We start from the raw sequence: 17,854 nt of genomic DNA, 5'->3' as shown, positions 1-17,854 counted from the left end.
ATTACAGGCGTGAGCTACTGCACCCGACCGAGAAGTTTTCCTTAAATATAAGTTATCTGATATCACCATCTATTCAGTAACTCAGCCATCCCACTCAGCACCCTCAGCACACTTGGCTGTAGCTGGCCAAAGTGTTGCCACACGTCTTACAGACAACTGCCTTATACAGATGTTTCTTCTACCCCCATAATCCCTTCTGGACACAGCCCAAGTCTTCCTTCCCTCATAACTGGCTTGATTTTGACCACTTTTGCTTGGATTTTTTCCAATTTAAGATGTATTCTTCTTGCAAAGATGGAACAACATTGATAGAAAGTTTTTTTACTAGCTATCATTCCATCACCAAGAGCCAGTGGTGCTCAACTCTGGCTGCACATTGGAATCCCCTGTGAAGCTGTAAAGATACTGATGCTTGAGTCCCTCCACTAGATTCGGATTTATTGGTCTGGGGTGTGGCCTGAGCATGGAATTTTTAAAAAGGAAAAAAAAAAACAAAAACTGAGGACATTTTAACATGCAGGCAGGACTGAGAACCACTGCCCTAAATTCTCTCTGTAATATTTAGGTCTTAATTTTAGTGCCATCTAACTTGTGATTATGTATATCTTGATTTTCCTTAGCATATATAAGCCTTTATCCTGTGTGTGTGTCTCCTCTCCATAATGGACTGTAAATTCTTTTTTTTTTTTGAGACGGAGTCTCGCTCTGTCACCCAGGGTGGAGTGCAGTGGCCGGATCTCGGCTCACTGCAAGCTCCGCCTCCCGGGTTTACGCCATTCTCCTGCCTCAGCCTCCCGAGTAGCTGGGACTACAGGCGCCCGCCACCTCGCCCGGCTAGTTTTTTGTATTTTTTTAGTAGAGACGGGGTTTCACCGTGTTAGCCAGGATGATCTCGATCTCCTGACCTTGTGATCCGCCCGTCTCGGCCTCCCAAAGTGCTGGGACTACAGGCTTGAGCCACCGCGCCCGGCCTGGACTGTAAATTCTTTAGAGAATGGTACATGGGATTTCTTTCCTACGTGCAACAGGAGTGAATAGAAAGGAGGACAGAAAGGTATCAGGCTGTTGCTTTAAGCAGAATAGGTGTGTCTCTAGACCGCAGATGTGTGGGCCTGATGCAAGATGCAGAGCAAACACTCATAATTATGTTTCATCTGTCCTCTCCTTCCCAGTCTCTTAGTGAAAGTGGGCCACTGACAAGAAATCTGATAAGAAGCCGGTGTGGAGAAAGGCAGGGGAAGTCAGGAGCAGGGGAAGTCAGGAGCCGGCGAATCCATAGACGGAGTAACTGAAACTTGATTCAAGGTGCTTTCGTAGATGGTCTCGAGGGTCTTAAAGGGAATTATCGATCACCCTGTTTAGCACCATTTTAGGCTTCGTGCTGCTTCATCCCTTTGTTCCTTTAAAACTTTTTTACTCTCCTCGGAGTCAGCTCTGGAAGAGATGAGACAAGCATTCTTTTCATTTGCTTGGCTAGAAAAGCGCCGCTGCTGCCTGTCAGATGTTACCATCTCTGACGTGGTCCCTGTTGTCCCTGGAGGCTGCCACTGAGCAGGACTGTGCAGGGCACTTCAGGCAACACAAAGTAAAGCTCTGGGAACCTCATGCAGGCCTGTGTCTCTCCTTCCCTTGTGAAGCTTGAAGTCTTATTGGAGAAAAGCAGATACTCATGAGCCCCAAGAAATGGCTATTAATAAGCCCAGATAAGTTTCCTCCAAACTATAACCTGTGTCAAAAAGATAACCAGCCAGTGGTTTAGGCCAGTTGGGTTGAGATTTCCCTGAGATGAACCATGCCATTTGCCTTGTGAACTTGAGGAGAATGAAAACTTGCCTCGTGTGTGTTAGCTATTCTACGAAGCATCCTGCCAGCCGGTTTGGAACTTCCCCACATTGCCTAATGTCTGAGAACTGGAAGGCCCATGGACAAAAATAAAAAGATAGAGGATAGTAAATGTGAGAAGAGCAGAGAGAAAGAAACCACATGTTTCAGAGCCACTGCGGGGACAGTGACAACTCCTGACAACCCTGGGGCTGATGCTGGGGCTATTCATAGGTTCCCAGAATAAGAAGTGGCCTGAGATCATTCATTTTGAAGTGTCAACCTTGCACTGAATCTGTTCCTTTGGCGGAACTCTGAAGGTGCAGCTTTTTCTGTGAAATGCTGCGTTAGGTTCTGGGTTCCCAATCCTTACAGGGTTTTAAGTGCAGGTGGCATCTTCCTCCTGCCTGACTGCTAATTACAGCTCAGGGGATGCTTTAGCAGTTGCCAAGAGATGGCTGGCAGGTACCAGGAATTTTTCTCAGAGACAATTTTTGGAAATAACTCTTAATTAAAGCTTGTTTGAAATAACCTTGAGAATTTGTTTCAGAAGAACCTGGAGCTCCCGACACCCCAGGTTCACATTCCTTGTGAACCGTGACTGTGGCCCTCAAGTCCTCCTGGCTCAGCAGGTGGTGCATGCACAACCTCAGCTGCTGAGGGGCCTCCTAGAAGACTCTGGTTTTGCTCAAATTCCTGTTCAGCAACAGCCAAACCAAAGCAGAGGCCAAATGGAACCTCTCTTATTTGCAGTTAAGTCTTCTGACAGAAAGAAGAAAGAATATTTTATACTGTCCTTTTCCAGGAAGATACAGGATAATAACAGGAACTAAACCTGTCAGTAGCACAGGTTTTCTCTATAGAGAAAAGCCAGTTCCTTTTTGCCCATTAGCCTTGAAAGTCCCTCGAAACAGCTGAAGGAATAAAATCCCTTAAAAATGGAAACATGCCCATCCATTTTGAAATAAATAACTTTATGTATTTACATTGATGTGGCCAAATTCTCAGTACACAAGCAACCTAGTAGCATCACCGTGGACAATGCCGAGAAAGAGTAGGGAAAACCCTGTTTTGTGACCACTTCAAGAATATGAGACAATAGAATCCAGATTCATAGAGGACATGTTCCACCTACCTGTGCCCCCACGCAGAGGCTCCTCTTGCCTTTCCCGCAGCACTCAGCTGTGACCTGTGGTGGGAACCAGTGGCCTTCACCATTCCAGCATCTGTCTTCTCCTGTGTGGGATTGTGTGATCTGTGAGATTGCCTGAGGATAAGGAAAAGCAATCACAGGTCTGGCTTGGAAAGGTTCCACTCCCCCATACCCCTAATCTCAGGCAAAACAGGAAGTGCGCACACCTTGCCTTGCCATTGCTGCTGAATGTGTTTGGGCAGACCCTGCAGTCAGCGTGCATCCCAGAGCCCATGCGCTGTCATTAGGGAAGCCCTGCTTCCTAGCTACATCCCTAGGGTGCAGAGAAGCAGCTGGAGAAAGCGCAACTCCAGTTAGCACCACAGCCTCCAGGTAACATCTGGGCGTGCAGCTTTGTGAGGCCAGGCGCTCCGGACCGGGATGACAGTCGCTGACCCAACAGCATCACACATGAGAGCCCCAGAGGAAATCAGTCACCACGGAGAAGGAAGGAGGAGACCAGATGTGGAAATCTGCAGCCCGCTAGGCTGACTCTGCTCTTTCTCCCACTTACCCAAAGCTAGCAACTTGCTCGAGGCCAAATTGAGATATTAAAACTCAGGTCCACTTAAGACCTGGGGACACAGAGGGACACACCTTTGCTACAATTTCAGTAGATGCGAACTACAGCTTCACTCCTCAGAGCGTCTCATAAAGCCCACAAAAGTGGGTTTTCAGACATTCATCCCATAAATGTTTACCAAACACTGAATATGCCAGTTGCAGAGATGGGCAAGACAGACAGCAGCCCTTCCTCCACTGGAGGCTCGCCTTCCAGACTGGCGAGTAGACAATGGTGTCTGCTCTCAGGAGCTGAAGAGTGCTGAGGAGAAAAGACAACAGGGAAAGAGCCTCGGGAATGCTACTGAGAAAAACCCAACACACCTGGGGTGGGGGTGCACTTTAAAATAGGGGGTCAGAGAAGGCCTCCCTGGAAAGGCGGCATGTGAGAAATGATGAGGAGGGAGGGGCAGGAAAGAGCAGGTGGAAGGGCCTGAGGCAGGGACTTTCCCGGCACAATCAAGGAACAAGGAGCCCAGCCTACTTAGAGCTGAGCAAGCCTGGGTGGGCAGGAGGAACAGGGAGGTCAGAGTGGCCTTGCGGGCAGAGGACAAGACCTTGGCTCTTGCTCTGGTGAGTTGGGCAGCACACAAAGCCTGTGAAGCAGCAGAGTGCTATGATATGACTCTTCTACAAAGGGCGGTCAGGCTTCAGTGGGGAGGGGGGACAACTTCCATGACAGTTTACTCGCCATGTATTCCCATCTCCAGACACGCAACAGGCATGTCATAGGTGTCTGGTGCATGAAAGGATGCTATGCTCATACAAGTGGTGTTCTGCCTGAACATTCCCTGGGGGGCACTAGAGGGGCCCTCAGCGGTGCCCCCTGACTCCGGCACCACAGAACACAGCCACTATCCTGGATTGCCCAGACAGGCAGAACGTGGAGCTCAGCCACATGTCCCACCCTGCCCTCAAGACCCTGCAGACCCCTGTGAGTTCCAGTGCTCATGAGTACGGGTGTGCATGAAGAATCGCGCAGATGGCCACCCCCGCTACACAGAAAGCGACTTCAAGAAACTTGATAAACACCTCAGTGACACAGAAGGGCAAGGATGGGAGGCCAAGGCTCCCTAGCTTTTTTTACTCTTACAAAAATGGTCTCCAGGACTCTGTGAACTGTAACCATTCTTTATGTATGTGTAGAGATTTGCAATTTACTGCACGCTTTCCCCAGAGTCCCCCTCCCATGAGGCAAGATTGCTCTGACAGTTGAGGAATGGAGGCAGGCTGGTTTTTCCATCACCAGGTGGCTGTTCATGTCCCGACCAGGGCTCGAGCACTTAGGCCTCTTAGTTCTCAGACAGGACTCATTGCTCCACCCTACATCCCCCTTGCGTCTCCGTGCCTGCTGTGGGGGACCCACCCACAGGAATGAACAACCCAGTGGCAGGGAGGAGCCCTTCTTCAGTGGCAGTGGCAAAATGTTCCTCCCTGAAGGCAGAAAGGACTGTTTTCTAGAATGTGTGACCTGTACAGTTTTTACAGTGGCAAAGGCACACCACTTTGGCACAGAAAACTGAGAAATTTAACTAAAGCGTTGCCTACTTTACAATTCAAAAGGAGCACCACAGAAATAATTCACATATAACAAGTATCTTAATTATGGGCCAAAATTCCTTTCTGAGGACAAGACAATTTTTATCAGTGAAACTACCAGACACGTCCATTGCTTCTGCAGTGTTTCCTCAGACACCTCAGACAAATACCTAGAACTCACTGTCCTCCCACAATCACCATGGATTTAACTGCTACATTTTCTTGAGCTGTTGATTATTAGGGAAATTTTTAAAATATAGTCCTGAGTGGCGCACACACTCCCAGTGTATCTTGGGACAAATCACACTGTAATCCCGCCTCACTGCCGCAGTCACTCCTGAGTTGTTTTAAAACAGATCAATTCAAGTTACAATAAGCTTGGGAGACAACCTGGAAGGGAAAACAAGTCACTGAAAGCAGTGTGCCATCGGTGGGGTGGCCCTCTTTGCTTTGAGGGTGGTGCGAGGCACAGCAGGAGAGGTGCTGGTGGCATCTGCAGAGCTTCATAGCTGCCCTCGTTCCCCTGCTTGCCTGGGTGCCCCTGGGGGATTTTTTTCCTGAAATCTCAGAGCCATTTCTGTTGTGTCACTTTTGGAATCATGGGAATAGTAGTGCCACCCAGACCACCTTCTATTCTATTTTGCCATTTTAAAAACCAGCTTGTTGAGATCTAATTCACATATCATGCAGTTCAGCCATATGAAGTATACAAGTCAGTGTCTTTGGTCTATTCATTAGGTTATGCAACCATTACCACAATCAAATTCTATAACATTTCATCCCCCTTTAAACAGCCTGCCGATAGTCAATCCCCCTTCTCCCCGCCCACCCCTCAACTCTAAACAACCACGAATCCACTTTTTGTGTCTATGGACCTGCCCATTCTGGACATTTCATATAAATAAAATCATCCCATCTGTGGTCTTTGGTGGCTGACTTCTTTCCCTTAGCATACTCTTAAGGTGCCTCCATGTGTAGCCCATATGAGTATTCCATTTATTTTTATTGCCAAATATTCCACTGTACGGATAGACCACATTTTGTTGGTCCATTCATCTGTTGATGGACATTTGAGCTGTTTCCACTTTTGGTCACTGTGAATATTGCTGCTGGGAACGTTCGGGTCCTGTGTGGCCATTCACTCATGTGACTTCAGTCTGGTAAAGTACACAGACTTCCCGTGGCTAAGATGCAGCGGAAATCTTGGTGCTTATGTTCTGTGAGAGTGAGAGAGGGTCTGGAAACGTTTCTTTATGATGGCCTAACAAGAAAGTTGACACCAAGATATTAATTTTAAATTTATAATTTAGTTTAATTTAGTAATAGAGCCACACAAGTACATTATAGTCAGGGAAGAGAAAGAAAAAAATGCCAGGAAAATTCTTTTACCAATGATCCACCTGCTCACCTAGCCCCGGCACACGCTTCACGCACTTTCCCTTCTTCCCTCCCTTCCTGCCGGTTCAGCTGTCCCAGCTTTCGGCTTCTGAACCATGGGTGATGGGTAAGACCAACAACCAGAAAGAGGAAGCCAAACCCAGAGTCAGAGCCAGGGCCAGGACACAGCCACTGCTGCTGGATTGGAAATACTGGAAGCCATCCTTGGGCCATTTGGAGATGTTAATTAGGCTGGCTAATTCCCACTGGCCTTGGGTTGCCAGTGTTGAGTGTGTGGGCTTTACCCCATCCACTGCCTGCACCTGTTCCCTTCCTCAGAGCCATTCCAAGGGATCTGAATAGCCCAGACAGCTCTCTGATCTCCCACTCTGTCCGCCTTCCTGCTGGTAGGATATTTAGCACTTGCCTAAAGCTGGAGCCCTAGTCCACTCTTTCTCTCCCTCATCCATGCCAGCTCTCAAAATAATTCTCTTTCCTAATTATCTTGAACCAGCTAATCATTTTCCACACTGACTGTTCAGTAACCAGGATCCAGAGACAGGCAGCCGCGTTTCTTGTCTGACCCTGCCCAGCATCATCCCAGGTGGCAGTTCTGGATGGCAGCCTTTCCTCAGAGGCAAGAAGCTTGGTTCAAAGCCTTGCTCTCTTGCTATCCCAGTGAGTACAGCTGGAGAAAGCATGCCATAGAAAGGCCCACCAATTCCTGGAGCGCCTCTGCTAGGCGGAGCCGCACACAACACAACACATGTCCAGCCAGCCTCTTGTTTCCTGTCCTGCTTTAAATCCCTGTTGATATCCAGAGTATCAGAGAAGTCACACAAGGCGGAAGAAGCAAGACATCTTTCTTCAGAAGTGACTTCTGGATTCCTCCAGCTCAACTCTGCATCTGAGCCGCCAGTTGGCCACAGTTTGGCCTTTTGGTGTCTGAGTTAAACCGTTAAGGGCTGTCCCTGAGGAGTCTTGCTCAACTGCTCTTAGATATGAGTGGGGCTGGCTTCGATTCCCAGCCCCACAAATAGGTAAAAATGGCTTCGAATGTAAAACACACATTAACCCTATAACCCAGTGTCACAACTTTTTTTTGGGGGGGTGGGGGCGGGGAACAGAGTTTCGCTCTGTTGCCCAGAATGTAGTGCAATGGCACCATCTTGGCTTACTGAAACCTCCACCTTCCCAGTTCAAGCAATTCTCCTGCCTCAGCCTCCTAAGTAGCTGGGATTACAGGCGCCCGCCCCCACGCCCAGCTGATTTTTTAGTGTTTTTAGTAGAGACAGGGTTTCACCATGTTGGCCAGGCTGGTCTTGAACTCCTGACCTCAGGTGAGCCACCGAGCCCGGCTGTCACAACCTTTTATCCATTATCACCCCACCGTGGAGTCTTCTGAGACATTTTGGTTTCCTAATTAGTCCCCTCCCCTGAAACAGCACAGAAACACCATGTATCTGTTTACTTACAGTACTTATACATACTGTGCTGTACACATATAAAGAGTAGGCTATTTTGCCACCCCAAATTAGACTGCATGCTGTAACTTTTCTCCCAGATCCCCCAAAGGCAGCGGTTTCATCTGCTTTGGTCACCACTGTAACCCAGAGCCGAAAACAGTGCCTGGCACATATCTGCTGCCCATTTGACAAAGGGATAGGACAGTTAGGCTTTGTGTCTCTCCCCTATCCCCGCCAGGCGTCAGGTCCCTCCTGGCCACTTCCCACCCCCCATCTCCAAGCACATTGCCCTCCAGGTGCCCTCCGCACTGCCCAGGTTGATCAGTGCCCTGTGCGTACCCCAGAGATATATCGAGAAGCTGACAGCTTACTCCTCTGCTCCACGACTGGAACCCCACCCTTTGGGAGCACTGCCGTGTGTCAAGGGCAAGTGACATTTGAGCCCCATGGAATAATCAAGGCAGCCCCCAACTGTCTCTGTCTTTGCATCTCCTTAACTCAACCATGGATTGGCAGTTACTGAGACATTCTTTGTGGTCCAGCACACCACACCAGGCTGCGTCTGGGGACACACAGGAGAGGGGCAACCCAGTCCTCATCAGCAATTACAAACAAGTCCTCCATTGTTAGCTGCGCCATCTGCTTTCTTGGTTTCTACCAATCGGGTGCCTGTACACACAGCATAACCAGAGCTGAGGGGCTGCAGAGGAGTGAGATCAAGGAGCCCCTTCATAAAGAGACCCTTTGCTCACACTGGAGGGTGTCAGTGGCATGGTGCTCTAAAAGCCGAACTTCCTCAACTCAAGGAAGACCCACGCAGATATGCTCTATGTTTGCCCTCTTCCATGAGAGGAAATGGGGGCCCTACAGCACAGTGCACTGGGGGGAATCAGAAATCTAAACGATTAAATCTTCCAGAGGATCCACGGAAAACATTCTAGTCCGTGACCAACAGTCAGCAGCAGCCCAGAACCTCTTGTGCCCAAAGAGCACAACCAAGTGTGGAGAAGGAGCGGCGTTCATGGTGGGTGGGAGTCAGACCAAGGATCATACATGAGCCACGATCAGTTATTGATCCAGAATCTCCTAACCCCAAATAATTTTCTTGGGAGAAAGGGACAATTTTCATCAATAGATTGGAAAAGATGTCTCCATAGCAGTGCACATTTCTTTCATGGAGCCTTGGCGAAGAGAATGTTAGTGGTCTCCTCCTGATGGCTGCTGGAGCCACCATCTTAGAAGTTTGCCCCTGTCACTGTGCCAACCTTGGCAGAGGGGGTCAGCAGAAAATCCATGTTTACAACTGTGGCTGTGCAGAGAATGGTCCACATCGCTGATGAATGTCCTTTGTCGGGATTTGATGGTTGTCTAGTGACACAGAATTCAGGAGAGTTGTGGGGGCTGAGAGTTCAGGAGAAGCTACTGCCTGATGCAGAAAGAGGATGCATTCACCAAGGAAACCCCGCTGTAGAAAATAGGATGGTGTGAAAGGGGTGGAAGAACCTGTCACAAAGCATAGAAAAGCTAAGATCCCCCTCAGTTCTGGGTGACGGCTGAGACCCTGCTGCTCTGTGGGTGAGAGTGACCTTATGGTCCAATTTTCCCGCTCCAGGGTCCCCTCCCAAGCTTTCCTCTGCACAGGATGCTGTGTGTCCCCTCCCTGAGGACTGTCACATTGCAAGTGACACCAGTATTAACACACTGTGCGTAACTCAGAAACCTGTAAAATGAAACTTGGAGACATGTAAACTTGCCCACCTAGGGGGTTTCAATTATTTTTTCAGGTCATCCATTGAATTTCAAATGCTTGTCTTGAAAACACTTTTATCTTTGTATTTTAAACAAAATCAGTCAGGAAAAGTTGGAGAGCAGGAAAAGGATATAGCTGTCAGTGCGGTTCAGCATCTGTAGGGCTCCTGACAGGGTCTGCATGCATAGACCCTGGGAGTGTTAATGTCTCTCTCATTTCACATTTGCAAACATGACATCAGCTTCTATTTTGTCCTATCAAGTAGCATTTTCAAGTGAGTTTTCAGTTTTTACTGATTGACAAGGCTGCAAAACTGCTTGGGCAGCTCAGGGATAAATGTATTATTAGCACTGTGTTAATGATCAAGTTGGAGCTGTGGGCTGCTGTGTGTGTATTCACTCGATTTTGTGTTCTTTCCCTTCAGATTAAAACACGTAAAGGTCTCATTACAATATTTGAGCAAGGTAAGACAGACACTTCAGTGGATTTGTCCAGCCACCCTGCTATGGGGAGGGGGTGGGACTTTTCTAACCGGCTGCCCTTGGTAGCGGACCCTGTATCGGTGCTCCTCGCCCTCCTGGGCCTTCCCCTCCCGAGCGGCCCTGCCCGCACTCCTGCCCTTGCATGTCTGCGCTGCCCGGGGAAGCCCAGCCTTGCCTTTCTTCTGCCCGTGCACTCAGGGAAGAATCCGACACCAACACCTGCTATCCCGGAAAATGTCTTTGTCACCTACCCTTTTGTGTGTGGGGCTGTAGGGGGCCGGTGGGCACGGGGGCCACCCGCTTTTTTGTTGCCCAGGCCTGGAGGAACAGGGTCTTGAGATGGGCCGATAAGACACAGCATGTGCTGGGCCGGCCTTTGGCCGCCAGCCTTAAAGGAGGCCTCTGAGGCCTCCATGCGGGGAGGGCAGGTTGTGGCGGGGGCTGCTGAATGGAACAGTTGGGGAAGGAAAAGCAGATAAAAGCTGCGGAGTGCAGAGGGTGGAGACCCAGGGATGCGCTGCAGTCTGGGACCCAGAGGATAGGCTAGCCATGGCAGATGTGACCTCCCCAGCCCGCCTTTCTGTCCTGGGTCTGGGGTCCAGGCCCTGCCTGCGGCGCTCTGATGGATGGTAGCTGCCTTGGCAGGGCTGTCTGAAAACCCTGTCCCGTGTGGCCCGGGCTGCACCACCTCCCAGGCTCACAGGTGGAAGGCAAGCAGTTGGTAATGACAAGGATCATGGCAGTGCCCTTCACAGGAGAAAGCAAGTGAGCGAGCTGTCGTTCATGAGCCTGTCACCCACAGTGGAATGCAAAGCACAGAACCAGTCACTTTGTCTCAGTAAATATGGAAGTGGGATGTTAGGGTCCAAATTTGTTGGTTTATCCAAACCTTCACCCTCCTCTGCCAGGCAGGGCTGTTGGACCTGCAGGCCAGAGGAGCAGCCGGCGCCACAGCCAGCCGACCCTCCAGCCAGCTGCCCTTTCTCTTCCCCTCACCCATGGCTTAAGCCCAGGCCTGGTATTGTCCCAAACTGGGCTCACTTGTGTCAGCCCCAGCAGGTGACACGAGCCTCAGAGCCCAGGTGCTCATGTCAAGATGGGGCAGAAGAGGGCTGTCCGGTCCCCTCTGAGCAGCGCACTTTGCTGCAAAACTTTGCATTTGCTGAGACCCCCGTGTCCATGCATGTTCTGCTCCTGCCGCCAAAGTCGGGAGGTGAGGTTCGAGTGTCCTGTGAATAAATCCATGGCTTCCATCACCGGGAAGAGGCAGTGCGAGTGGAACCACAGCTGCGAGTGGACGTGTCGTATCAGGAAGGCGGCCCTACCTTGTGTCCTGCCTACCCGTCCGGCAGCTGCCACCTCCCCACCACAGGGTGCTGTGGCACGAAGGCCCAATGCAGATGAGGATGTCCCAGCGGAAAGCTGGGGACCAGAAGCATGTGTAGGGCACTGTGGCACTGGCTCCAGCCCAGCTGCAGGAGTGGCTTTGCCCTTTGCCCCGGCCATGGGATCCCTGCTTTCAGGTGCACAGGCCCCCTTCTCTGCAGAGCTTCCTGCACTTCTCCAGGCTCACTCAGCGGGACAAAGCTGGCGTCCCTCTGTCCATCTGCAGGAACTCGTGGTGCACCCTCTTTCCCTCTTTATCTTCCCTGGGTGAGTGGGTGGGGCAGAGGAACTAAAATGTTTTCCTTCAAATCCAGAATTAGCAAAGGTTCGCGTTTTCTCTTTGGATCTCACTTTATATCTTTCATTTACTTGCTTTTTCTTTTTTTTTTTTTTTTTTTTTTTTTTTTTTGGTCCTTTATTCTAATCCATCTGATCACCATAGTGGGCTGGGTTGTTGGAATATTGTCTGGGATTAAATCAAGTCTGTTCTCCCACGCTGCCCCACACCCTGGATTAAATGCCAGTGCCCACCACCAGCTACAAGGGGATGGAGAGATGCCTCGTAACAATCCAGCTTCTCTTGTGGATGATGGTCTAGCTGTACTGCCTTTGTCAGAAGCAGCCTGTTTTTGTGTTCTGGGGTTTTTCTTGTGTGGTGTTTTTTTTTGAGACTGGGTCTCACTTTGTCACCTAAGCTGGAGTACAGTGGTGCTATCACTGCAGCCTTGACCTCCCAGGCTCAAAATCCTCTCACCTCAGCCTCCCAAGTAGCTGGGACTACAGGTGTGCACCACCACGCCTGGATACGTTTTGCAGTGTTTTTGTAGAGCTGGGGTTTCACTGTGTTTCCCAGGCTGGTCTGGAACTCCTGGGCTGAAGCGATCCCCGCGCTGCGCCCGGCTGCAACCTGTTTTAAAGATGAGAATAGTGGGCCTTCTCTGTTTGCCCGACCTTACCGAGCCGAGAAGAAGGGAGGCAACAGTGAAGCCCCTGGACTCTGAAAGTACTGAATTTCAGAACACCCTGAGCCAGGTTACTGCCATAGGTCCAAGCATGTTTGCAAGTATTGATTTTGGAAACTCTTCCTAGAAACAAGAAGGTAAGTTCAGAGAATGAAAAAAGATGCTGTCTGTGAATACAATAACCTACTTAAATGAATTTCAAATGCCACTAATAATAATACTTTCAAAGGCCAAAGCCCTGCAAGTGAATCATGCAGGGAGGAAGATGTGGAAACTCTGCTTTTGAGGTTTGTTCCCAGCAGAGGTCATGCAGGAAACTTGGGGCATAATACAACAGGGTTTAAAAATACACTACAAGGGGAAGGGTGATGAAACGATCCTCTCACTGGCAGAACGGCCCTAGGGGAGACCCAGCTCCACCCGCAACAGTGGCTCGGTGTTGCAGCAGGCATTCTTGTATTCCTCTGAGCACACCGACGGCAGCCCTGGGGAAGCGTGGGATGCAGATGCGCAGGTTTTAATTTTATTCCTTTTCCCTCTGGTGCCGAACAGCTGTATGCTCATCTGGACTCATTCAGACAAGCAATTTAGTCCTGACCTCTAGTCTTAGGCCCTTTGGGGAATAATTGAGTTGTAACTCATTGTGTAGAATATTGATATGTAAACAAGTGGAGATTCCAGGAACACCGCCAGGGATCTGCAGAGCGTCCTCTGAAGTTTCACGGGCTTTTCCATTGACTCCAGCCACTGCTTCTTCAGTGGCTCTTCCTCCCTTTCACTATGACCAGATGCCTTTTCTCTTCATTCTTTACTTATGAATTGGACAGTAAGTCTGAATTAATTTCACAAGATCCATAGCTTCTTTTATGCTGCAGCAAAGCCCAGAGCAAAGAATAAGAAGAAAGACATTCATGTATTTATTCATTCAACAAACATCTTTGCCGGCATAGCGTGGGAGGAGGTCACCAGACCCTTCTCCTGGGAATTTCCCTCCCTTCCGAGTGCCACAGATCCTCCCTGAATTGTGTGGCCGTAGAGCCTCCATTGCCTCCATGACTTAGCAGTTCTCTGCTTCCTTTGCAGGGGCCCTGGCCTCCAGTCTGAGTGCTGACCTCGAAGAGCCCCTGAGTGAGGAGGAGACAGAACACCCTCTCCTGCCTCTGCCCCAAGCCACTAAACCCAGAATCTCCAGGAAATTTCATTGCTGTACTAGTGCCCTCAGCAGGTCTTCCCATTAGTGGACTTCTGAAGCCCATGGTGAATCCCACTACAGCATCTCAGATGGGACTCAAATTAGGCTGTATCATCTTGTCCTGAAACCTCACAAACCTTGGACTTCCAAAGAAGAAACGAAAAAGTCACCAAAAGCCAGAGATGAACCCACTGTCACATGGGCATTGGTGTGGCTGCTCTGGGCAGATCACAGCAGGAAAAGATTCTGCGCTTTCAGGGAGGGGCGGAGGGCAGCTGGCTTCTGCACCCCAAGTTGTTTCTTCTCATTTATGAACCCAAGCGTGATTCACAGAGGGGCTGGCGAAACCATTGTCTGACTGAGGAATTCTATCTGCATTGATTTTGCTAGTTCCTTTTAAGTTAGGATTTATGGTTTACTCAAAACTTTCATCATCGTGGAAATTGGCTTTCCCCAGGGTCTTTTGCCCAGGAGATGTTTTACCTCAGTTGTCCAGTGTTGTTCCACCTGGTACCTGACGCCCTCTAACTGAGCGAGGTTCTGCTCACCACGCAGAGGCCCTTCAGGTCGTGACGGTGATGCCCCTATCTTAGAACACTCAGAAGATTCCAGAAATACAGGGTCCTGTCCTTGCATAAGTTCCTGCAGGACAAGAAGTGTCCCAAGGCTCAAAACAGCACAGACCACATCCACACAAAAGGCGCATGCCGGCTTCAGGCGCTAGGCTGAGCCGGGTACCCCCCCAATGGCCTTGTGCCTCCAGAAGCCTCACGCTGCAACTTGGCTCCTATCTGTTGCCCAGAGAGGCCTCAGACAGGCCTCGGAAATGTTTCTTGTCACACAAAGCTTTTGGTAGCAGATTCTAAGCAAGGGATTTAATCCTTATATTTTTTCCCATTTGGCTCCAACGAAGGCACATTAGACCTGTTTTTTTTTTCTTTCTTTCTTTCTTTCTTAAAAAAATGAATGAATTAATTAATGAATGAAAGAAAAGAGAAGCAATGGTAAGCCCTCTCCTGCTGCGGGGCACTGGGTGGGCCCTGCCCGTCCTGCAGCAGAGAAATCAGTCAGCAGTGAAGAGCTGCTGGCGCGGACCCTGGGCTCTGCCCTGGACCCTTGACCTGCCACAGAGCTAGAGGTTTGCTCCACCCCGCACTTCACTTGGGAAGTAAATCCAAGAAACTCATCAGAGTCAATCCCCACTGCGCAGGCTTTGTTCTCACAGTGGCTGGGGAGAGAGCAACGCCCTGCAGTGGGAAGGGAGAGCAGCACGAGAGACGCAGCCCCTAACTCGGCGTAAAATGGGTGGGCCAGTCCTGGGAAAGGTGGGCCCTGTGCATGAGGTCTCCCCGCCATCCTCTGCCCTCTGCCCTCAGCCCTTGCACACACTTGTTACCTTCAGGCTGCTTGGCCACCCAGGCCTGAAGAAGCCTTCTGAGGCTCTCACCCCATCAGAGCGGCCATTTTCACTGAGGAGCCAGTTTTTTCCATTAGCTATTGAGCTGGTTTGGCTGGAACCTGGCCTTTGTAGAGAGAACGGGAAGACCCAGGAGCCAGACTCATTCTTAGGACAAATGAGAAAGGGCTGAGCCGGTCATTCTGAGGGAAGGGCGGGCCTGCTCATCCTGGAGAGAATTTGCTTTTCTGCTTTATAGGGGATTGCAGGTAGCACTTGAGGCCAGGCCACTGATAGGAGCACCTTGAGAATCACCTGAACACAAGAGAATGAGGGTGCCCCAAAGTGGAAGGAAGCTTCCAGCTCCTGGGCTGTTTTGGGAAAGGCCCAGGGTACTTACGGGGCCAGAAGGCAATGTGAAGAGTGACTGCAAGCCCTGGCATTTTCTGTGGTGTCAGCAAACGCCCCTTTATTTTAAATGATTCCAGACTTCTGGGCCGTGTCGCTTGGCCACCGTCACTCAGGCTTGATCCTGCTGTTGAGCTGCTCCTGTCTCCTGTTTACCTCACTCCTGTTGGGAAGGCCATCGCATGCTCCTAGGCTCCAGAGTCCCCTGTAGGTCTCTACCAGCAGGTCGCCTCTGGGAGAAATTTCATCTTCAGGCTCTAGAAACTCCTGTTGCGGAATTCCTGGCTGTAGTAGAAAAGATATGTCAGGATTTAGAAATCGTATTTAACTATCCTGGACTTCTGTTCCATGATTTCATTTTGCTTCCACGAACCAGCCATCCCGACCTTGGGGTGGGAAATTCAGTGGTAGGCAGCAAATAACTCAACCTTCCTGTAACCCCTGAGGACCTCACGACCCCAGATGACAGCCAGCAGTTTGGTGAGTGGAGTTTTTTTTTGAGCCCGCCGTTCTCCGTAGCAGCTTTGGTCTGGAGATTTGGAATGTGGAGCTGGGAATCTGACAGCCACGTTTCTCGTGGTCACATGGACTGGAGTCGTTTTTGTTATTTGGGGTGGAAAATTGCAATGATCAAGCTTCTTTTTTTTTTTTTTTTTTACTTAGAAAAGCAAATATTGTGTTTTTGTAATAAATCCCTTTCAGCAAAATTGCGGTGGATCATTCATCCAGTAGGGCCCCACCTGAGGCATCATGGTGGTACCAGTGGGTCAGCCATCTGGAAACAGAAGTGGCCCTAATTGGGCCAAAATGGGGTAAGACTCGCTGGCCTCAGCCAGGGCCAGTCCAGCTCCCTCACTTCTCTGCGCACCTGTTCCCAGAGTCCATCCAGAGCAAAGCTGATGTTTATAGTCTCATTGTACTTAGGCTTTTGTACTTTAAAAAATTATGACTTTTTAAAAATAATCAAGCCTTCAGCAGACAGAAGTGAAGACATTTAGCCTGGGTTGCCTCAGCAACAAAGTCTGCAGTTCCTAAGAGCCACATGTTGGGGAAGTGGGGTGACCCAAACTTGGTGACATGGGTTGATTGATCAGACCCTTAGCCTTACAAACAAGAGCTCATGCAGATCCACAGAGCCCTGCACATCCTGTCTTCCTGGCCTTCCTCAGGTGGCACCACCTGCGCCCCACGGACCTGCTGTATTGGTGTCATGTGGAGGTCTGATGAATCCTTTAAAACCTAACTGTGATGTCGTAAATGTAACTGTGCTACCTTTATATCTACTGAAGGGGAATGTCTGCATCCGAGGGAGATTCAACAGGAAACAACCATCGTTTTAGTTGCACTCAGTCTGTCAGTATGACATACACATGAAATGAATGTTTCCCTATGTTTTCAGGTCTACAATGTTTAGTACATGTAAATAAGGAAAAAAATTGATAAATGCGGTAAATTAAGTTATAGCGTGTCATTTGATTCTTATTTTGCTGTCTCTTGTTATTTAATTTTCCTAATGCTCCACATCTAGGTTCCTTTCTAGGTGGTAGGAACACCTTGCAGACGTGTGTGCGCCAGGACACACCACGGCACAGGCAGCCACGGCGAGAAAGCACACATCTCCGCAGATGGCAGCCACCCGACTCTCCAGTTAACCTCTTTTACTCTTTAATTCTGATTTACTGTGATGATTTCATAAAGTGGAAACACAGCACTTCAGTGCTATATGTTTCTGTCATTCTCATTATAGTTTATAAGAAAATAAAGTTTACCCTGGCATCTAATAAAGAGGTGGTTTTCATTTTTATTGGACAGAATTGTTTGAAAGCATATTTTAACTAAAACCTAAACATGTATCCAAAATGGTAGCTGGTACCTGTGCGGGGAAGCTTACCAACGTGTTTATGTAAAATTGACCTCATTTCCTAACATGGAATGCTGAGATCCAGTCACAGGAGGCTCTGAATCCAAGCATCATGGTTCCAATCCACTTAAATCGCTTTCTCTCTCCATGAGTAAAGGGCTGGGTCAGTATCGCCTGCTACCGTAACATCCATCCGAGCCCGCAATGAAATGTGCCCCTTGCTCCATCTCTCCAGGGCAGCCCCCTTCTAGCGGTCAGGAGCCCCTGTCCCTGATGAACAGGAGGCAGCCTTAGAGGTGAGTAAGTGATAGGATGTGATACGGTCTCCTGTTGGTGTGGCTGAAGCCGGCTGATGCCCGTCTAAGGACTCCAGCCATCTCATGACAGCCTGGCCGGGTGGCCTCTGCCAGCATCGCAGGCTACTCATGCGCTAGGCAGCAGTGACCTTTCGGGTCATTGTA

At 49.5% G+C, this 17,854-nt stretch overlaps 1 protein-coding gene across 1 annotated transcript in view; it reads left to right on the top strand.

Annotated features, from left to right (window-relative positions):
• Positions 1-17,313, top strand: part of RALGAPA2 (Ral GTPase activating protein catalytic alpha subunit 2) — a 321,348-nt gene extending 304,035 nt beyond the window's left edge. Inside the window, exons 39-40 of the mRNA XM_025399680.1 lie at positions 10,131-10,170; positions 13,620-17,313. Coding sequence (XP_025255465.1) covers positions 10,131-10,135 — 5 coding nt within the window. The 3' untranslated portion in view covers positions 10,136-10,170; positions 13,620-17,313. The remainder of the gene's footprint in view (positions 1-10,130; positions 10,171-13,619) is intronic.
• Positions 17,314-17,854: the final 541 nt, after the last annotated feature.

This window comes from Theropithecus gelada, chromosome 10 (genome assembly GCF_003255815.1).
Source record: "Theropithecus gelada isolate Dixy chromosome 10, Tgel_1.0, whole genome shotgun sequence".
In the NCBI taxonomy this organism is placed as follows: domain Eukaryota; kingdom Metazoa; phylum Chordata; class Mammalia; order Primates; family Cercopithecidae; genus Theropithecus; species Theropithecus gelada.
The sequence above is the reverse complement of the archived record's forward strand: the minus strand, read 5'-3'. Positions and strand labels throughout refer to the sequence as shown.